General features: G+C 43.1%; 1 protein-coding gene across 3 annotated transcripts; it reads left to right on the forward strand.

Moving 5' to 3' along the window:
* The first annotated feature begins 466 nt into the window (after positions 1-466).
* cep131 (centrosomal protein 131) lies at positions 467-22,639 on the forward strand. Of its 3 annotated transcripts, none has more exons than XM_020650541.3 (30): positions 467-605; positions 2,771-2,967; positions 3,381-3,475; positions 5,107-5,218; positions 5,656-5,786; positions 6,232-6,336; positions 6,516-6,695; positions 6,812-6,929; positions 7,052-7,168; positions 7,748-7,940; positions 8,048-8,142; positions 8,246-8,380; positions 8,509-8,683; positions 8,818-8,915; positions 9,013-9,192; positions 9,356-9,547; positions 9,849-9,986; positions 10,957-11,082; positions 11,203-11,319; positions 11,521-11,550; positions 12,638-12,740; positions 13,651-13,852; positions 14,230-14,337; positions 15,880-15,997; positions 16,144-16,218; positions 16,761-16,903; positions 17,225-17,402; positions 17,595-17,791; positions 19,088-19,148; positions 19,254-22,639. In XM_020650541.3, exons 2-30 carry the CDS (start codon positions 2,782-2,784, stop codon positions 19,323-19,325), a joined length of 3,780 nt encoding a protein of 1,259 aa, XP_020506197.2. In that variant the 5' UTR covers positions 467-605; positions 2,771-2,781; the 3' UTR covers positions 19,326-22,639. The 3 variants fall into 3 exon arrangements, with proteins under 3 accessions (XP_020506197.2, XP_029136350.2, XP_029136351.2); XM_029280517.2 differs by having other exon boundaries at positions 8,246-8,374; XM_029280518.2 differs by lacking the exon at positions 11,521-11,550.
* The last annotated feature ends 94 nt before the right edge of the window (positions 22,640-22,733 follow it).

Consider the following 22,733-nt stretch of genomic DNA (forward strand, 5'->3'; position numbering starts at 1 on the left):
TAACTCAACCAACCCGTTTCCTGAGTCGTCCCCCCCCCCCTGGAAGTCATGCTGCATTCACGTGCTGCTCGGGCGGTCCGAGTTTCCGAGATGGGATGTCGTTCTTCCCACTTCAGTGTGTTCACGTGATTTCAGTTCGGAAAGTCTGAATGTTGTAACAACTGCACAAAACCGCGTTGATGCTACGAAGAAAATCTGTGAAATGTTACTGTTAAAAGTTATATTCGAGCAAAAAGTTGATGAGCAATACGTGAATTAATAAAAAAAAAAATCTTAACATTAAGAAAAATTATTTTGCCCCCACCCATTTTACACCACCTGAATGCACCATCAGACTGGCAATTCGACCCAGCCAATCAGATGCACGAACAAATGCACACGCTTCCTTTTTCCACCAATCACAGACGTCAAGAAGCAGCGGTTAGCCGTGTAGTTGCCACAGAGACGATAATATGGGATATTTGGTCCCCCAGTGTTTGTGAACGGACTGAACGGAGCACTTTCTCTGCGGATCGGAGGACTGTATTTGGGATTAAAAAAAAAAAAACACCACGGAGAGAGAGCGTAGTTGAGTTTATATGCAATGTTGGCATCCAGTTTTTGAAGTAAGTATCCAACAACTGACCTGTTTGTTCAGCTGGCAACGTTTGTGGAGGATGACGAGGGGAGACGTTAGAGACGTTAACTGTTAGCTAGGATTGTTTTGACGGAAAACTTTGTGTTTTTATCGGTCTTTAAAGTCAAATATATACAGTTTGACGTCTTAACAGTGACACAATGCCAAGTAGTTGACGTGGCAAATAATTATAAAGAAATATATCGTCAAATTTGCGTCTGTCCCAGTCAACACGGTAACGTTATTAACGGGTCGTTTTATAGTTGCCATTAGCAACGGGTTTAATAATGACAGCTTTACTTAATGCTACAAATAGTCTGCTTAATAACACATGTTTGTGAACTAGTGTAATCTGTAGTTCTTTCTTTATTCATGTTTTACTTCACAGTCTTGTTTTTGTGATGATGAAACATGAGAGATGGCTAACATAGCTGATATACAAGGAAATACTTTTCAACTCTGTAATCTTTATTGACATGAATGTGACAATGTTAACAAAATATATAATAACAAAGAATACAGTAATAAACGTTTTTTATTATTTTTTTAATTATTGCAGGCTGTTTTACTACATTACAAGTTGGCATATTTCATCACATATTTTTGTTCATCCTGGCACATTTTTATATATAATTTTTTTTAAACATACAAGAATACAAACAACATGAAATAAAAATAAATAAAAATCCAAAAAGGAAAGGTATGAAGAGAAAAAAGATAATTAAAATAAAGAGAAAAAAGATAATTCAAATAAGATTTAGAAAATAATAGTAATAAGTAAATAAATATAATATAATAATAATAATAAAATTAAATGTATTATTATTATTTATTATTATAAAATTATAAATTAAACTGTAAATAGAATGGGGGAGCGGTGTTGAAAAATAAACGTTATTGATAGTAATAATCATTAATAATGACATTATAGCGAGAGTAATAATCAGATAAACATTTACAAAATAACACAAATTGTTCTAATTGTGTTTATGAAAGGCTCTTGTGTGTGTGTTTAAATTGTTATTGTGCTAGTTTGTGTGTAGTGTAGCTTTTTATATGTGTAGCTTTGTATACAGTATGTGTGTGTGTCTGTGGTTGTGTGTGTTCAGGTCTCGCTGGTCGTCCTCAGGTCCTGACAGGCTGTGATACATTTTGCACCTATAATCTCACAATTTTGTTTTCCTACCAGTAGATAAGGGAGTTTTTGGTGTGTCTGTGTCGAAGTCAGGATGTACATTTAGCTTATTGGTTTATGTGACAGGGGCCATGATGTCTCAACTGTTGGGCCACAGTTAGCTATAAAGCTTATTTACGTCTCTGGTCCCTGGGCTGGAAGATCCTACAAAAACAAACGGTACAATACAAACAATAAACAACAATTAAGAACAATACAACCGTACAAACAGTATATCACATAAAACAACATATTACCAAACATCACATTCTCGTGTGGTATTAGGGGGTTTGGTATTCCTCTCTCACAGCCTGGTACCTGGGGCGTGATGTGAGGAAGTGGAGCTCTGTGTCTACCTGTAAACTGTCACACTGAGAGTCTGTCATCCTTTGCGAGCCACAAGCCAGATCTTTTTTTACAGTCAGACTGTGCTGACAGAGTCAGGACTTTTCTTAGTGTGGGTTGTTGTTGTTGGTTTTTTTTAGTCTCTATTCAGGGTTAAATGGCTTTTTTTTACTCTTTTGTTTACAATATTTCATGTTCTTTTCTTGTTGTTGTTTGATAATTTGGTTTCTAATTTGGGGGGTGTTGGGGACCAGGCAGCTACCTACTATTTAGCGATAGAAGAGGACTCCCTTAGCCTTAGCAACAATTAATTTATTTAGCATTTTACCAATGATCAACCTTTGTAATTACTTATGTAATACACATTTTATTGCTAAGAAAGATCAGCGCCTAAAACTGTAAGTTACTTTGATTTGAGCTCGTTCTCCACTGTCACTGTCTGTATTGTCACTCTATCCCAGCTGTTGAAAAAATAACCTGTGGTTTTTTGTTGTTGGTTACCATGGGAGACTAAATAGTCAGGGTAGCTGTTATTTTCTCTGTTGTTGTGTGGTTATAACCACAGAACCCTCAGGCAAATAGCATATGTCACCCATTGTGTCTTCTCATAAAGGTCTTTTTTGACTCGAGTCCAGGTTTTCTGAGGATGCAGACAACACGCAGCCCTTCATCCATTCCGACAGGCGGCTCAGGAGATGCCTTGGACCTCAGCTTGTCAGGCTCCCAGCTTACTGTGTCCAGAAGACCCAGCAGTGCATCGCCTGGGAAGTACTTCTCCAGGTCTGTGTCGGTTTCTGTGGCAAGTGATAGCAGAGGAAAACGCAACACGCTGGTGAGTAACATCCTGTGTGCTAAACTACAAATTATTTAAAAAAGATAGTCTATTCAAGATGCAGGAATGAGCAAGTCAGAACTTTGCCTACCTCGTTGTATGTTTCAGGGTTCTTGATGAAAGCATGAGTGTAATGCCTGAATGTTAAGATTCAATAGTTTTGTTCTGCAACTCCTCAAGTACAGTGTCAGATATTGGTTAAGTACACCCTAAACATTTGGAGATATTATCATGTGTTTGTGAAGTGTAAGGAAAACTAGCAACAGTTTTTCTTATGAATGTTTTGTTTTCAAAACGCTACTTGGGATCTGCAAATCCTCATGTCCAGACACCAGAATTTTAAACAGGAAGGACGAGAAAGAGGAGCGTTTAAACGTCTTTTTAATAAAAGTACAAATCTTTTGAATCCACAGAGTGAAACCAGCTTCAGTGGGTCCCGCTCCATCAAGAACCTCAGGCGCTCCAACAGCACTACTCAGGTCAACCAGCAGGCCAACATCAGTTTAAGGTACAAACACACTCATACTGTACACGCATTTTCAAGTAAAGCAGAAGTATTTCAGAAAGAATCCCCTTGTGTCTCTGCGTCAGAACTGTTTCCCTCAGTCCTTATCACTGACATTGACACACTACGATACAGAACATTATGTGCTGTGACATGAACTCAGCAAAGCCCCGGGGGAAAACTTGCACTTAACATTCAGTGAGATCAAATGACCTTTAAAGGGACTGATATGCTCCAAAAACATCAAGGCAATGTTTTTTTGGAAAGAAAAAGAAAGATAAGTTCATTTTAGATTAAGAGTGTCTGAGAGTTTAGAAGTAGGAACGATCTCTGTTGTTCAGCTGGAGTCTTTTGCTCTTCAAACCAAATGGATTCTCTTCACTCAGCAACAGCTGGCAGCCTTGAAGCTTCAGCATGTCGGACAATGGAAATTGTGGCGCGCCGGCTACTGCATGATAAAGAGCAGAGGGAAGCTGGGTGGCTGTTGCTGAGGTTGCGGGGTGTGGGGACTTGCTTTGTCCCAGGTCAGAGGGGGAGGGCCGGGACCTCGAGGTCAGGTTACCCCCCTTCAGCCAGAAGCCAGTGAAAGGAAGAAAGTGTGTGTGCACGCACTGGTTCTATATTCCGGCAGCTGCCGTTAGCCCCCCCTCCTCTCAGTGCCTCTGAGGATGCAGAGCGGAGGGGCTTTAAATTTAAAGACATTCTAAATGCCCCTTCAGAGTCTCAGAGTTTGTCATTGGGTCTCTCACTGCCCCTCTCCCTCTCCACTGCTCCCTCCCCTTCATGCATCACCCTCTTGAAAAGCAGAAAGTAGAGGAATGTGCTGCCTGAATAGTGTTGTCAGATTGCTTTTCATTGGGCCAGCTGGCTTTACCCCCCTCCTCTGTATGCTCATACACACACACACACACACACACACACACACACACACACACACACACACACACACACACACACACACACACACACACACACACACACACACACACACACATACACACACACACGTTCATTTCTAAATGTACCCAGACAGAAACCCCCCTGCACAGCACAGGCAGGCTGCAGCACAGATATGAGTGGAGGCGGGGCTAGACAGCAGGTCACACTACATCTGTGCCTCATGATGGAGGGGCTGGTGTGTAAGGCTATTTGAAGGATGTTTGACAGGCCACCAGGATCAACATATGCATGCACGTATTAACATGGAATCCACAGCAGAGTTCCCCCCCAGCAGACGGTCAGCTGCCACAAATGGGATTCCAGGACTTTGGGGGGAGGAGAAGAGAACTAGATGAGTCCTGTTTCTGCAGCTGTCATTACAACATTTAATCACAAAAGACTAAAAGCCACAACTTAGGGTTCCAGCTTTGTGTTGGGTTGTTTACAAATGTTTTCCTAACTACTAAGCTTCTTTTCATGAAAATCGAGGCCAGAATTTGGAGTTCCTTCACGCAGATTGCAATAAGATTCATGCTTTTGCTTCCCATTCTTATGATATCCATTCATGTAAACAATGTTGGTTTTAATTTCCTGGAATAGAGGAAACGATCTCACCACCAGTGACTAGTTTATACATCTCAAACATGAGAGTGAAACATGTGTCCTCATGAAACCAAGCTGTGTGTGTTTTACAGCCAAGACCAGAATGAGGACTACCTGTCCCTCTTCAATCGCAGCTCAGATGGACGTAAAAAACTGGCCAGCCTCAGCAAGACCTCGCCAGACCGAACCACATGGAACATCCTGGTATTTCCATCACCCACACTCCACGTGCAGCTGATATTATATTCATGCTGATTTTCATATGATCCCATGTTGAGCTAGAAGGTTAGTGAATATATAGGAAAGGATAGGATAATACTTTGCAGCAGCAAGACAGAGAAAGAAGTAATACAAAATGTACAGGATAGATAAGATAAATACAGATAGAAACAACAATAGGATGTATATACAAAAGAATATAAATAGTTGAGCATATAAAAAGAGTATAACTAAGAAAATATAAACAGCAATTCTATCCTGCAGAGCATGTGAGTTGCTGGACTTCAGCTTTGTTGTTTTGTTTGTATAATTAGCCTTTAATAATTTAGACCTCAAAATATAGAACACTAAAGAGAGTCAGGGAGGGTGTAAACGTTCACAGTGTTTAGGGTGTAACAAGTGCGTGCTTCCCCTTCTTAAAGGACGATCAGCCAAGAGTGTTCCCCGTGCATTCGAGCCCACGCAGCACTACGGGCAGTGTGGACTCTCCCACCAGCATGAAGAAAAGAGAGCCTGGCATCGCTCTGGCTGCCACTTTCACTGCTAACAACAGGTGGGCAGCATCTATGACACACACACACACACACACACACACACACACACACACACACACACACACACACACACACACACACACACACAGTAGCCCACATTGAGCAGAGACAACCGAGCCTGGTGACGACTCGCGCTGCAGCATTCTACATTTCTGTTTCTCGTGATTCATACCTGTTGATCACTGCAGCTGATACTGCCTTCAGGGAATTCCACCCCACTCACATACACTTTGTCTTCCACAAGTTGTCACCAAAAAGTCAGTCTGGGTTGAGATTGGGATGAATTCAAAGCATGTACAGTATCACTTACTGTAAGACCTTGAGGGGGGGGGGGGTAAAGAGAAAGTTTCAGTACTCTACATGCATGCCAAAACACGTGATTTGTGAAGTTTGTTGGTCTGAAGAGTCTCCTGCAGAGTGTAAGTTTGCCCTTTTCACCCCCAGGAGCAACAAGGGAGCTGTTGGGAACTCTGTCACCACCATCTTACACAACAACTACTCCGAAAAACCCCTCACACCTAAGAGCTCCAACCAGAAGCCCTCTTTTAAGTATGTCCTGAAATCATGATATTTTCCTGCCTGACATTTGAAAGAGTTTATTCAGGTTAGGCCGAATGTATTGGGCTGATTATATAGAATAAAATGACACATTTCTGTTTTAACTCTATTGTTGAACCCACTTTTGTGAGGTTGCTAAAAAAATGTCTATAACCTTTTTCATTTCACAGCAACATTCTGAAGGCCACAGCAAACGACGAGGTGTCACAGGAGAACGGCTCGCTTACAAAGTCCCAGAAGAATTTCTCTTCGACTTCCTCCCCCTCAAATAACAGATCCCCGGTGTCGGCCCAGCACGGCAGCCCCGTCTTGTTCCGGAGGAGGGAGGTCACAGAGGAGGAGGCTGAGAGGTCAGACCCCCCCTGTGCTTCCACAGTGTTTCCTCTGGTGTTTACTGTTCCATTAATGATTCTTTTCTTCTGTAAGTTAGTTTTTGACTTATCGTAGTTCCTTTGTGTGTTTGAAGGTTTATTCAGCAGGTGAACCAGGCAGCAGTCACCATCCAGCGCTGGTACAGACGCCATGCAAAGAGACATCACACCGACCAGGCCGTGCTCAAACGCATCCTTGCCAGTAAAAGAAAGGTATCCAGTTGTCCACAGGCTAATGATGACCTCACCTTTTAGTTTCTCATGATATCATCTTGGTTTAAGATTTCTCTTTTTGTTGTCACTGCATTAACGCTGCCTCTGGATTGTGCTGTAAGGAGTGGGAGGAGAGAGCAGAAGAGGATGGTGGCCCGGAGCAGCGGCAAAAGAAGGATGAAGACAGAAAAAGGATCCGCGAAGAGAAAGCTCGCCTGGCCCGCCTCGCAGCCATCAAGGTGCTCACCTCTAGTTAAATGATAAACACAACATAGATGACTCATCTCCAGCTCAAACTCTTAAAACTCAGAGTAAATGCTGTGACAGAATCACATTACATGAACAAGGAAGGAATTTGACTCTGGTTAACTTTGATCTCTATGTGCAAGCATTCAAAATCTAATATTAAACTAAAACATATCCAAGCTGCATTGAGACAATAGTGCAGTGTGTAGCGTTGTAAAGGAGGCAGAAATAAAGATGATAAAAAATATGTAGTGATGTAAAGATGGAATCATTTATAAGAGGTAGACAGATTTCACTACATCAAAGCTGTGTCATGATAAATAATCTTATTTACAGCACAGTCAACAGTTACCTACATTTGGAGCTAAACCTACCTAATTGGATAATTAAGTTGAAACTATCTATGTTGACTCAATGATCATTACGCCTTGATTTGAAGTGCCAATTGTTTTTGTTATCTAACATTTGAATTCAGCCTCCGTGTGACTTTTTGCCTTATTTTTTATTTTTTGTGATTGATTTTGATGGGTGACAACATGAATCCTTTGTCTCCCTCTTGTGGTGTGCCACAGGAGCTGCAGCACAAAAGATCCCAGCGGGTCGCAGATGTCCAGCAAGCAGCCGAGGCAGAACCGGGTAGCCTGAGACAGACCGGTGTGGTCGGACGCAAGAAGCCGCCCAGGATATGTCTTACCAACAGAAGTCCAGCCTCACCGAGCAACAACAGTCCGCTGTCACCAACAGACGTCAAAGCGAAGAACACAGGTCCGTGTGTCTGCATGGTTTGCCAAAATGACTGTGGATTTTTTTTTTTAAATAGATAATATAAAAGGATTGTGTTAAAATGTTTAATTAGTTATGTGTTTCCACAGACTCCAATTTAAATGTTGTGGCAGACTTTGGCGAGCTGAGCTTCAGAGCTATTTCTCCAGCTCTGTCTGGTCACAGAGAGTCTCAGTGCTCCCAGGTACAAACAAACCAATCCACAACTTGGCTCTTCACCTCCTGAAGTCTTAATATTTGCGGTTTTCCTGATATTTACCAAGCACTATACTTCCCCCCCTGTGTAGGATCAGGAGATCAGAGTGGAGGTGGACATCTGTCTGGAGCAGCAGCAGCAGGAAAACGACAGGAAACTCCAACGTAAAGAGAAAGCTCGTCTTGCACGCTTAGCTGCCTCCCAGGTGGACACACCTGGTGTAAGTGTAAGTTTTTGTCGATTCTGATTCATGGTTAAAGACACATTTAAAAAGTAATCATTTCATCACTTGACAATGTGTTGCATTAAAAAAAAAAATTGTCTTGGTGTCTCCCCCCTTGTGGTGGTTTGCAGGAGCTGCAGCAGAAGAGAGCGCAGCGGGTCACAGATGTTGAGCTGGATAACGTGAGACAGACTGGTGTGGTCGGACGCAAGAAACCGCCGAGAATATCTTTGACCAGCAAAAGTCCTGCCTCCCTGAGCAACAACAGTCTGATGTCACCTACAGATGTCAAAGCTAAGAACACAGGTCTGTATGTCTCTGTCAGCATGTCAGCAAAATAAGAATACTGCTCATTCAACACCAAAAATATCTTCACACACCCGATGAGGTTGCTAAAAAGTTCAACTTCTAGAAACTGTTCTGGTTCATGTTTTCCACAGACTCCAACCTGAATGTTGTCGCTGACTTAGGGGAGCTCTCCAGCTTCAGGGCTGTCTCCCCAGCTTTGTCCAACTGCAGAGGTTCCCAGTGTTCCCAGGTAAATATATCTGCAATCTTTCAGCTGCACTTTACCTCGCTGGTTTAAATGTTCTTTTGGTCCCCCTATAAAAACGATTCTTATGTCCACACTCCAGGAGATCCTGCAGAGGTCGGTAAGCGTGGAGGACCAGCGACAAGGAGCTTTGTCCAGCAGGGCTCCGTCCAAAACCACTCTCACTGAGCTGCTGGACACCCTGAAGCTGTTAGAGGACGAGCCAGAGAGGCTGTCGGAGCCAAAGTGCTACCACAAAGAGAAATATGCCTGGATAGATGAAGTGAGTCTTCTACAGTCCAGCATGTCTATCAGCTTGAGTGTTAAGTAAAATAAAAACGTTGGGTTCCAAGATTTAATTCCTACTAATGTAGAAACTCTACATCTCTTTAAATAGATGGAATATGACTTAAAACCTCCATCTCCTCTTATTCGTCTCATTACAGGATGAAGACTCCAACTCTCTGACCACTGACAACCTGGAGCGGCACGGCCAGCTGAGCCATCACCCTGCGCTGCCAGACGGGGGCGCCCTCCTCTCTGAGGCCAAGCTGCAGAGCATCATGAGCTTCCTGGATGAGATGGAGAAGTCTGAACAGGAAAGACCCCGCTCTGTTACCTCAGGTTCTCACAGAGAGGTCAGTGTTTGAGTCAGTGGAGCACGATGAGGCTGACACTTAAGCAACCCTTACGTTTTTCTGTTTTTTGTCACTTAGCCTTTTAATGCATATTGAATATTATCATTGTGTTTTACCTATCGATATGAGTCATTCAGCTACTCCAAACCAGAGTAGATGTTTTCTGATTCCATCTACTAAAATCTGTCGGCTGTCAAATCATGTCAGTCCTGATGCTTTTAGATTTCCTGATAGATGGAAGGATCAAACATGGGCATGTTTTATTTTTTTTAACCCTGCCGGTGTTCCTGTTTGATCTCAGGCTGTGCTGTCAGAGGAGGAGCTGATTGGTGTGGAGCAGGCGTCTGCCACAGCCGCTGAAATCACCGGATCCATGATGAGAATCAAATTGGAGCTAGAGGAAAAGAAACGTACCGTCAACATGCTGCAGACGGCACTGGTGAGGGAGAGAACACATAAGTCTCAGAGCTCCTTAAAGCCTTGCTCACACTGTACGACTGAATTGTTTACGACGCCCGACCAGACCTTGAGATTTATGTGATCACACTGTATGACCCGATTGTCGGGCACGGCAGAGAGCTCACACTGTACGAGTGAAATCGAGACGGAGCGTTGACAATTGTTAATTAAGTTTCATTTGAAAACTCCAACGGATTGGTGAAAGAGAAGGAAGTGGAACTTGTTGTAGGATAGAGGAAAGTTGATAAAATCTTATGGACATAAGTTTCAGAAAAGTGATGCACTGATGATCTGTAGGCTACTGAAAACTCCCCCCAAAAATTTGTCATGCCGCTGGTCGCCATGACTACAGTCCTCCCTTGTCTCTCGTGATTATATTGTGGTCACACACAACTTCTGCCAGACCCTTTCTGACGTAATCGTCAAGATTTTAAATTCTAAATATCAAACATGTTTGAAATAAATGGTGGCGTCCCCGACGTTTGCCGGGCAGATCAGAGACGTTAAGATTGGCTCTTTGTACCGCTCACCCTACAAGATAATCTGAGCAGATAATCGGTTCCGAGCAGCCTTGCGTCAGGAGCGACCCTGCGATTGTCGGGAAGGAAGAATCGGAGCTCAAAACTCGATTATCCTGCAGTGTGAGCCTGTGAGCCCTTCACATGTGTGTGAAGTTTCTTGTTCTAAATCCACTCTGATCCTGTATTTGATCATGTCTATAAACCCCTCTATTTCAGCCCTGCTCAGAACAGGGTGTTTCTGTGTCTGTACCTTTAAATATGTAAATGAGCTGTGTCTGACCACGCCCCCTCTCTGGAAGGGCTTGGGCGGCTTGGACTTTCTTGCACAATGTCCTATTGTTTACAGTGAAATATGTGACAGCTAATCCTGCAGGTTACTGTACCTGGCCATGTATGCTTACCGTGTTTATCTTCTCTCTTGCACATCAGGCCCAGCAGAGGGAGCTGACAGTGAGACATGTGAAGGAGACAGAGAAGGAGCTGTCCAGAAACTTCCAGCTCCAGAAGGAACAATATGAAGCCACCATCCAGAGACACCTCACGTTCATTGATCAGGTACACTCCCCCCCCCAACACACACACACACATACACAACCTCTTACCTCAGTTGCAGCTTTCTTACATGTTGTTTCTTCCTCCCCTTGTGATCTAAAAATAAACTCTGTCTTTCATCAGCTGATCAATGATAAGAAGGCTTTGAGTGAGCGCTGTGAAGGGGTGGTGGGAGAGCTGAAGCAGGTGGACCAAAAGTACACCAAGAAGATTGCACAAATGCAAGAGCAACATGAAATGGTGAGATGAAATTATGTTTTAATGAAGCCTGAAGAATTGGCATGTGCGAATGACTTCTGCTCCTCTGCTGCCGCTTTGCGTCTTGTGAGATCATCTCGCTTTCTTGCGGCCTCGCTTTGATTTTAATGGTCTCTCTTGTTTTCCCCCTCCTTTGTTCTTCACTGTCCTTTGTCCTTGTATTCGTTGTTCTCTGGCTTTCAGGTGTGGCAAATTCTGGGTCCCTTGTGTGAGGTAACTTTTATTTCCTCCTCTATTTCAGTCATCTTTGGCACAGTCATTTCTCTCACTCTACCATTTTTCATTTGTGTGTCCCTCTCTACTTCTGTTGGAAAGCCTGTCTGCATGTGAGTCTCCACATTCTTTTCCCTTTTACGTTTAGATGTGAATGAAAAGCCTACATTGATATTATCAGGAGGAGCTGTATGTGTGAACGCAAACAGCCATATTATTTGCTCGGACTTCCCCCGGAGGTTCTCCTGCCAGACCCCCTAGTATTTTTTCCGCAGCAAGTCCGTGTGGGCTGATGTGAGAATGCGGCAGGATATTCTCCGGAGAATTCACCTCAAGCCAATAGGCTTGGAGGGGGAGTGACGTTTATATCCTGTGACTGCTGCACAGTGCATAGACTGTCTGCACGCGACCACTACGATCTCCGGCTGCATTATGTTTCTGTTCTCCAGTATGTTCTTCTCCGCTCTTTTGGTTGATAGTGTGATAGCGTCTTGTAGCCGACTCTGTTGCCATAGTCCGCTACTTCCGCGTTGTTTTTTTAAAATCAAGTCTTACCTCAAGAGACACCCCCCCTCCCGCTGTAAGGAGCATAATATGAACAGACAGTTCAGGAGAATCTCCGAAGCAGTCCTCCTTTAATTATCTAGATATTATCATTATTATCTTGAATACAGATTAAAAATAGACCTGTCAGTATGCAGTCACTCAGCGCTGGCATCCTGCTTACATTACACCGCGTCTACCGGTTTGCCCATAGCATCTGCATTAAATGCATCATTGCGACAGGTGAAAAGAAACCTGCCGTCATGCAGGTGAACTCACATGTTTGTACTGGCGTGACTTCAGTCCAATCACAAACAAGTAGTATCGGTCTACCCTTTCCCATTTGTGAACTATATTTCGCAGCAGGTATAAAAAAAATTGGAGCAAGTTTTATATATTTTGCATTCACTGAAAAATGTTAATGTTTTTTTAAAATGTTTTTGTGTTTCATGGAATCCTTTTGCATGTAGTGAAATGTTTTTGGCAATCATTACATATTTGCACAGCTGACCTTCAGGGCCACCGTATAATTGTCTATTCACAGGAAATCAAGAAGTTGAAAGAGTTAATGAGTGCTACAGAGAAGATCCGGAGGGAGAAATGGATCGATGAGAAAACCAAGAAGATCAAAGAGATCACTGTTAAAGGTACCATAAGGCAGTTAAGTCTAACAGATATCTACAACGGTCAGGCCATACACATGCACATATCAGGGCATGTGATAACTTCTCCTTGCTGCTCTAATCAAGCACACTTTCATTAACAACAGATCCAAACCTGGACAGATGTGGCTTAATGTCTCATTGTTGTCCTGCTTTTGTTTCTTTAAACCTTCTCTTTGAGAGCTGTAACTGCACTGACTCTGATTTCATGTTTTCTGCATGTTTGGTTTCATTCGACAATCTTATCAAGCCACAGAGGAGGTGGTCAAAGACCGATTGACTGTTTCCGCATGTAAAAGTCAGTGTGCAGGATTTTAGAAGTTTTCATGCCAAACACATTTTTCTGCCTACCATACCTGTTGCTCTACAACCAAACTGTTGACAATAGGGTTGCATTGTGGGAAAGGTGATCGAGTGCACACAGCTTAGTTTAATGACTGTGACGTTGTGTTACCTTGGATACCAGTCTGACTTTCTAAACTTACGCCTGCTCCATCCTAGGAATAAATCTGACGTAAGGTTACACCCAGGCGTTGAAGAATTTTGTCAAAAGTAGTTTATCTGTTTCTTCTGCATCCTTCATCCTACAACCTGGTAGTGTATCTGTAAGCGTCATACCACATGACTCCATTTTCTTTCACTGCTCATTTTGGCTGCGGCTTTCTGGCAGCTGATAGCTTCACGTGACATCGATCTCAAACTTGCTGCTGGATTATTGATTGTACTAGTTTATTGGAAGTAACCACTGTGTTGTATACAGAAGGTTGGTTTGGCCTCTTCTGGCCTGCTAAGAAGCCTGTTTCTCAGCAAATTTCACCCCCTGTTCTGTAAACATGCTGCAGGCCCTGACAAGCCACACACCATGATCTATGTTCTGTTCCCTGTCCTCCCTCAGGTCTGGAGCCAGAGATCCAGAAGCTGATCTCCAAGCACAAACAGGAGCTGAAAAAGCTGCGGACACTGCACGAGGCGGAGCTGCTGCAGGCCGATGACCGGGCGGCTCAACGCTACGTCCGCCAGTGTGAGGAGCTCCGCCAGCAGCTGGAGAGGGAGAAGGAAGAGCAGTGTCAGAGAGAGAGAGAGCTAGCCAAACAGAGGTACGCATGTCATATCAGAGTAAGCTTTAAATTTACTTGCATCTAATTTTTTGAGGATGAGAGTCGTTATGTTTCCAGAATTTTAAATGATACCATTAAAGCTCAGACAATGTCAGTAACTTTGTTGATACCATGCATTTCAGTTTTTGCAGACCTCGTTCTCTCTCGCTCGCATCAACTTTGTGTTTAAAATGACTGAAGATCAGACACCATGGATCTTTAAATATGGAAATTGTTCCCATGAGGATAATCTTCTTTTATTTACAGGAATTGATGAACGTGTTTAGAGATATTCATGTGCTCTGTCCGTGTGCAACAGTTAAACACTGTTTATTTGATACTCACATATTGACCTTGTGTGTGTGTTTGTTTGTCAGATATGAGAAACAGCTACAGGAAGAGGAGTTGTCCCTGCAGCAGCAGAGGAGGCGTCTCTACAAGGAGGTGGCTGATGAGAAAGAGAGGCTGGCTCAGCTGGCTGCAAGGTGAGTGAAAGTCCAAAAAACCTTCAGTCTTCACGGTCGGCTCCAGAATAAGATTAGAATCAGAGAAACACGAACAAGAAATTTGGTTTGGTGAATGCTGTTACACTGAGCAGATCCCTGGTTGAAGATGTTGAGAGAGAAACAGCGATCCATTAATCCCCACAAAACGCTCCAGTAGAAACTTTGTCTTTCTTGTTTGTGAGAGTGAGCTTGGAGTCCAATCAATGAGACGAGATTGGAGGTGTTGGTTAAAGCTGCCCTGCTCTATAAAAAACACACTTCAGTTTTGAGTTTGCTACTCTCAAGAAGCATTGCCTGATGTGAACCATGCCTCGCACAAAAGAGCTCTCAGAAGACCTACAATTAAGAATTGTTGACTTGCATAAAGCTGGAAAGGGTTACAAAAGAATCTTTAAAAGCCTCGATGTTCATCAGTCCACGGGAAGACAAATTGTCTATAAATGGAGAAAGTTCAGCACTGTTGCTACTCTCCCTAGAAGTGGCCGTCCTGTAGAATCCTAGAGTGTCAGCTAAAGACTTACACAAATCTCTAGCACATTCTAACATCTCTGTTGACGAATCTACGATATGTAAAACACTAAACAAGAATGGAGTTCATGGGAGGACACCACGGAGAAAGCCACTGCTGTCTAAAAAAAACATTGCTGCACGCTTGATGTTTGCAGAAGGAGCACCTGGATGTTCCACAGCACTACTGACAAAACATCCTGTGGACAGATGAAACCAAAGTTGAGTTGTTTGGAAGGAACACACAACACTGTGTGGAGAAAAAAAGGCACATCAAAACCTCATCCCAACTGTGAAGTATGGTGGAGGGGGCATCATGGTTTGGGGCTGCTTTGCTGCATCAGGGCCTGTACAGATTGGTCATCATCGACGGAAAAATGAATTCCCACGTTTATCAAGACATTTTGTAGGAAAACTTGTCCACCAATTGAAGCTCAACAGAAGATGGGTGATGCAACAGGACAACGACCCCCAAAGCAAATCAAGCAAATTAGTTTTTACATGTGCAGGAGGTTCTGTGGGTGTTAAATTACAGTTTCTTATCTTACTGTTTTTATGTAGTTAGTTCGGATTCCGGATGTTTTTAATTTAAAGAAAGAAAGACAATACGCCTTCTGGAGTGGCCCAGTCAGAGTCCTGACCTCAACCCGATAGAGATGCTGTGGCATGACCTCAAGAGAGCGATTCACACCAGACATCCTGAGAACATTGCTGAACTGAAAAAGTTTTGTGAAGAGGAATGGTCCAAAATTCCTCCTGACCGTTGTGCAGGTCTGATCTGCAACTACAGGAGACGTTTGGTTGAGGTTATTGCTGCCAAAGGAGGGTCAACCAGTTTTTTAAATCCAAGGGATCACATACTTTTTCCTGCAACTGTATTCTGAAACCTCCCAGCATCCCATATGGCTAATGCTGACTACCATTTCAAGAGTTCATAGTAAATACCTAGAGGACTGTATGTATCTCAATGCCTGGCTTTCCTTTCCAAAGCTCTTCTGTGTGTCTGACTTGCAGGCAGCGCACTGAGCTGGAGGATCTGAGAAAGCAGCTGGAGGAGAACAGCTCTCTGGCTGGACGAGCCCTCAGAGAGGAGCTGGACAAGACGAGAGAGGAGCAGGAGAGGAGGCACCAGGTGAGCACTGCAGCGGTTCAAAATAACTTCAGTTTGTTCCTGCTGGCCTGAATACTTGTGTGCTATCTGCACCTTGATAGACCCTTTATCAGGACGTTAGCAGGACTGCGGCGTGCTAACTGCAGCGGTCTTATTTGTTTAACAAGGTGGAGATGAGGGCCGCACAGGAACGCTCGGACATCGAGAAGCAGACGTGGGAAGAAAATCACAAGAAGAAAGAGGTTTGTTGATGTTCAGACATCTGAAACTACATGGCTACATTCTGCCTGTTCTAGTGAAGTGTTAAACATCAAACCTGTAAGTTCAGTACATATTCAGTACTCAGCTCATTCGGCGAGGGTCTCGTACTTGTTTGCAGACAAATATTATATTTTGACTGGTATTATTCTAGCTATTTCAAATAAAACTGGGAAACTAAGATTTCCAATAAGAGGTGTAATTCAACTGTGTGTGGTTGCAGGCAGGTGGAGCATTTCCACTTGCACTTGCACTAAGAGCAGGTATCCTGTTCTGTTAAAACGTAACTTGGATAGAGCCTTTATAAAAGCCTTTACACGGAACACGTCAAACATTAAGTGTAAGAGCAGAGTCATAAAAATAAAATAAACACATCGATGATCCAGGAACTTCAACTGTGTAGATTCTGTGAATGAGTAACCACTAACCAAGAAGTGATAGACGTTTCTTTGCACTGTAGTGTTTGTGTCTGTATGAGGTCAGAAAAGTGCCATGACAACCAAAAAATTGTGTTGTGTGTCTGCAGGAAGTCTGGCTGCTGAGCCGCGAGCGCGAGCTCAAAGAAGAGCTACGACGAGAACGCGACAAAGAGATCGAGCTCGCCATCTGGACGCTGGAGGAGGAGACCAGCAAGGACAAGGAGGAGTGTGAGAGGGCGGCTGACAACAGGTGTTTGTGTGTGTGTGTGTGTCTTGATTCACAGTTGTATTGCACTTGATGTGATGAATTAGATTGGTTAAATGAGCTCTAACATTTTTTCCTTTTTAACAATAAAATGAGGTGAAACATTCATTCATTTTAAACGGAGAGCCACCCGCGGTTGTAAACATGCAACATTTCTCATGGTTTATATGTCCTATGTCCAGTACCTGACATTTCATTGACTGTGCACACCTTTTTCTATCTGCTTCTGTCCTGTTAAAACAACAAACCCACAACATGTTAAAAAAGGCGGAATTCAACATCAACCTGCATTGTCACTGTTCTCAGGGTGAAGCGTGTGAGAGAAAAATACGAGGCAGAGCTGAGGGAGCTGGAGCGCTCAGAGAGGACGGCTGTGGAGAAACAGCAGGAGCTGAAGAGGCAGCAGATAGACGCGGAGGGCGAGCTGATCCGACTGCAGGCCGCTCTCCGACAGAAAGAGCAGGCGATGGAAGACATCACACTGGTGAGGAGCAAATCAGCTCAATGCCTCAGGATATATCTCTCATGTCTTATACTCCTGGGTATCTGCAAACAGGAAGAAATCACAGAATCCCTCTCAGGATGTAAACAGAACTCTAGATGAAAAACGTGTACAATATGAAAAAAAACTCCAGAAATGCCGTGTTTGACTTTTGCAAACATTTCAAATTTGCAGACCAGAGATAAGCTGGTGGACGAGCGTCACAGTCTGGCTGAGGTGATACGGCAGGAGTTTGCCGACCGGCTGGTGACGACTGAGGAGGAGAACCGCAGGATGAAGGTGGAGGTGTCGGAGGTGCGAGCGAGGTTGCGGCTGGAGGTTGAGAGAGTCACCAGGGAGAAGGAGGAGGAGCTGGCTGAGGTCCACCAACGGTAAGTTAAAAAAAGAGAGACAGAGTGATGAGCCAAACTTTTGTTTCCAGTTCATTACAGCTGAAACTTACAGCACTAATGTCTTTTTTAAACAACAACGTTTAAATGCAAGCTGGTTCAGGATTACTTTAACTGTAAATAAAGATACAGTACGCTTGTCCGGGCTTTGATGCTGGCAAGTTTAGGAGCATGAAATTCATTGAAATAAATAAGGAGTTAAAAGTTACAGTGCAGAATTAAAGATTATTTAATTAAACAAGTATACCTCTTGTGTTGCCACAGTAACAGTCTGTGGAAGCCACACAGCTTTTTAACTGTGAGTGTGTGAAGATGGTTTTGTATCCTGTTGTGTTTAGTGCTTGTTTATGTTTACAATCATGTTTGAAGTTCCTTTTTAGCCACCACGAGTTTGAAATGACTTCTCATTTTCCACCAGTGGAACTTTTTATCGTCATAATGCCCAAACAGGTGTGACTTACTGTAACTCAAACTGTTGGCAGAGGTAAAGCACAACCAAATTTGTCAGGTTTTATTTATAGGAAATACTGTAACAGGTTTTAGGTCAACGCCAGTCTCTAAACATTTCTTTATTTCTTTCTTTATTTCAAACATGTAAAAAGACAACACAAACAAAGACATGCTGTAATTAAAAATATGTAGAAAACAAATGTCAGAAAATTCAGCGTCCTTCATTTGCTCTTACATCCCCGAAAAGGAGTAGCAAAAAGTTAAAAGCGATCTGTTGGGGTTTTATCTAGTCAAATTTGGTTATATTATTAATAATTATATTTAATTATTTATTAATATAAATAACAGTGTTATTAAATTACATTTAATTGACTCAGGGGCACCACCCTGAAATCAGGGAAAAATAACCAAAATATCACTAAAATCAGTCTCAAATTAGTTACTTAATTACTAATATTATTAATATTTAATAACTGTATTTAATAAATAAGCAAACTCACAATTTGCAAAACTCACAGGAGATTATTCCTCGATTTTAAACACGATCTGTGCAGTTTTTAGTTGGACTAGGTCAGAACATTTGAATCATTTGGACTTTAAGAATAATGGGTTGGTGTGTACTAATCTGATGGCTCTGTTTTGAAGTATATTAATTAAGTGGTTGTAGATTGCTTTTGTAGGTATTTTCCCAGATCTCTGAACAGTTGCAAAAATACGGTAAACAGAGTGAGCAGTACTGAACAGGAAGTGAATTTAATAAGTGTTGTTGCAAACCAAAACCTCACTTTTTATTGTCCCCTTTTTCACTTTCTGTTTTTGATTCTCTAGCGTGAAGTCGGCTATTCTGAAGAAGGAAGAAACTGTTAATCATCTCCGGAAGCAGCACGAGGTAAGAGACCCGATGACGAACAGGCAAAAAAAATCATGAATAATAAAAAGACGGTTTAAGGATGAGATGATTGACAGCGCGTGGAAATATTCTCTCCTCTGATAGGCTGCGCTGAAGAGGGCGGACCACCTGGAGGCCCTGTGGGAGCAGCAGAGGAAACAGCTGTTAGAAAAGTGACTGACAGGAAGGCCTGTTTTCATCTGTCTCAACCACCACCCTCCCATCTCCCCCCAACAGAACCTCTATCCACGGTGTCGCTGAAGCCCCCCTCCCCCCCCCCCCCATACCCTCGGCCTCTTTTTTGTCCTTTGGATGTTTTTTCCTACCAGCAAGACTGAACCTGTGGAACTTCAGATGTTGAACAAGTGACTGAACCTTGTCCTACCTCATTTGAAGAATACAAAATGGGGGGAAAAAGCCCTGGGCCTCACTGTATAGACCCCCCCCGCCCACAGGCATGAAGGAGCGTGTTGTGTAATAGAAACAGACCAGGTGGCACCACATGAAAAGACTGAGGATGGACGTCCTATTCTTCTTATATTTCTTCTGTTTCCAGATTACTGCAGATTTCAGTGACTGCGCCCCCCTTTCATATCCCACCCCCCCTCTGCCCTCCCCTCGCCCTCACTCCCACTGCAGTTTGTGGAAGCAGTAGTGCCTCCATGTTCCCCACAGAGCTGCCACAGAGAACACTTCCAGATGTTTCTTAAACCAGTTCTAGCCTGTATTGGTGCAGAGAAAGTTCTCTTTTCACAAATGCACAAATTTCAGAGAGGCTACCCCTCAAATCTTCCTGAGTTGTTTTTTTTTCTGCACCTTGGGCTATCCAGTTTTTCTTTTGGGGGGGGGGGGTTCAGAAGGCAGTACATGAAGTAAAAAGAAGAGGCAAGGAGACTCCAACACTATCATGACAAAGAGCGGGGAACAACATTCTGGCAAACAGAAAAGCATAAAGAAGATGTTTCATTGGGTGCACAGAGTTCACACGGGACAAAGAATGAACAGTGTACAGTCGTGCACCGGTGCCAGACAGTCATCACCCCCATCCCGCTAACTCTGTGAATTTCTTTCTGAATATTTGCTGCTGTTGTTTTCACACCCTCTTACCCCGACTTCAGGCTGATAAGCTCCTCGGCTGCTGGTGAAGTAGGGGGTTAAAAATTGGGGCTGTTTGTGTTCACAACGTACATCTCACCTGGAAGAATTTCAGGAAGTTTTCAGGAGTTTAAGTGCATGCATGAAAGCTCTACAATTGTTCTCTAACAACAGGAGGAGTGGGATCTGTCAGCATGAGAGCTGAAGAAGGAGCCTGTGTGTGTTAGCAGTGTTGCTCTTTTTGCCCCCTGTTATCTGTTGAGTCATGTGTTTGTGTCCCAGTGCCCCCCCTCGAGGCGCGTGCTAATTACAGGCTCTATAACCTCTCCCTCACTGCAGCCCCTCTGAGCAGCTCTGAACTGCTCTGTGTGCGTCTTAAACCACAGTGTGTACTAACACAAAGTACTAACTCGGTTACAGACGAGAGTTAAAGTGTAAGTAGGACGTTGCTAGAAAGAGAGAGAGAGAGATTGTGTAAAAGGAGTGAAGAAAAGAGGGTTGGCTTGTCTGAGGTCAAAGACGGATGATTGCAGAGTGGCTTTTTGAAAGTTTCAGTATGTGAGGAGGAAAGAAGAGGATGAGGGGGAGGTGGACGGGGCGGAAAGAATGCGCATAGAAAATGTTTATAGGCTTAGGAAAGCAGAGCTGGGGTGGAGTTAGATGGCATGTGACCAAAGGTATGTTTTAAGACCTCGTAGTAAGGTGGTCACAATACCACAATTGTAAGCTACGATACAATTCTTGTAAAACTCGAACGATATCGATACCATAAATAGACCAGAAATAGAAAGTCCAAAGCACCCAAGTTCAGTGTTTGAAATGGCACCGACATCGACAAAGTGCAATTCAAACAGCGTGCAGGAGTTTGCTTACAATTTTTGATGCTTTAATTCCTTTTACAAGGGTCTTTTATGTGACAAAGATTTTTATTTGTTTAAGCTCTTGTACGAGTTCATATCAATTTTTAAAAACACGTGGTATCAAGGTTCCTCTTTGGTTTGATTCAGAGGCGGCACTGTGACAAAACACTTCAAACTCAACAAGCAGACGGGGGCGGGGGGGTAACAAGAGTTTGTGCTGCTGAAAGAAACTCTAAACCTGAAAGTACGGCCTGTTATTTAGGATGTGAAAGACCTCAATCTGATTGAAGAACCTGCAGAAGATATTTATTGTCTTCCTCTTTTTTTCTATTTATTTTTAGCACTCGACGTTTGTTTGTCGTGTTTATAGTCCACAGAAAGGTCAAGGACTCTAACCTGCCCTCAGTGTTTCTCAGAGTGTTTTCAAGTCTTTTTTTTTTTTTTTTTTGCAAGAATGCTAAAGGTCACATGGCAGAACTCTACCTGCCCTGATAAAACTTTATAACTATGCCATATATATAGATGGTTGTAATGGACTTTGTCAGGTTTTTTCTGACATGTGAAGTAGTCCACAATGTGAAAGGTTCAAATGAAGTGTAATGTACTGGATCAGTCGTGGCATCACGTCGTAGAGCATCTTTATGAGTAATGCAGTTTCTGACCTCGGCAACATTTTAGTGCTTTTAACGTCTTTTTTAATGAATTCAAAGGTTCACCCAGCATGTTCTCTTTCTGTTAGCACCACACCCTTAAAACAACAAAAGATTAGTTCTCACATACAGAGTGCAAAAATGACTGTTACAGTTATGAGCGTGCCACTATGTTAAAAAAAAAAAAAAAGCCTTCCTAATGCAACAATCAGGTCAGTTAGTTATTAGTTAAGTTATTTGAGTGAAACTTCAACTAACTTTGCAGGAAGTTAAATAATGTCAAAAGGAACTGGATCTCTGTGGGGGAAACGTCTGCGTCTGACGCCAGAGAACTATTGGACAATAATGAGGTAGAATCCCAGGCTGGCGTCTTTTTAAGAGAGACAGAAGTGGTGGATGTGTGTCACACTGCTGTGGGTTTCACGGTCACTAACTGTGAGTAATGAGGACCTGAAGGCCTCGCAGCACGTCCTCCTCTCGCTGAGGGGAGGGCGTGCTGCTGGCCTCAGACTCGGGAGTGTGGCGATGTGAGTTGGCGTTCCCTGCACATGCCTGTCCTAAAAGTGCGCAGTGAGCCTGCCTTTGTGTGTATGTGTGCGTTTGTGTGCCACTACCATTCCTCCCATCAAGACCCGAGATGACCCTGGTGGTGCGAGATAACAAATTCAGGCCACCACCCTGTTTCATTTATTTTATTTTTTTTGTTAACAAATCATTCCAGCTGTCATTGCTCGTTGTTTCAATGTTGTTCCATGTGTAAACCTCTGCACCTAAATATGTAGCTCTTGATTGCAACACATTTTCTGACCTTGTTGTAGAAAGCTTTTTATTGTTAATGCTGACTCATCTATCAGCAGGAAGAGAATAAAACACAAAAGACTGTTGAGACACTGTGTTTTTTTGTTTTCTTTTTACTGTCGGATAACAGACAATTGTTTGCTTGTTTTACCTCCCCGCCTTCCCCTCATCCCTCGCTCTGT

The sequence above is a fragment of the Labrus bergylta genome, chromosome 21 (genome assembly GCF_963930695.1).
Source record: "Labrus bergylta chromosome 21, fLabBer1.1, whole genome shotgun sequence".
NCBI classification, from domain to species: Eukaryota; Metazoa; Chordata; class Actinopteri; order Labriformes; family Labridae; genus Labrus; species Labrus bergylta.

Coding starts and splice junctions, on each gene's coding strand:
- cep131 (XM_020650541.3), top strand. CDS start 2,782: ATGCAGACAACACGCAGCCCTTCATCCATTCCGACAGGCGGCTCAGGA. Junction 7,941..8,047: donor CGTCAAAGCGAAGAACACAG/GTCCGTGTGTCT, acceptor GTGTTTCCACAG/ACTCCAATTTAAATGTTGTG. Junction 8,916..9,012: donor GAGGTTCCCAGTGTTCCCAG/GTAAATATATCT, acceptor TCCACACTCCAG/GAGATCCTGCAGAGGTCGGT.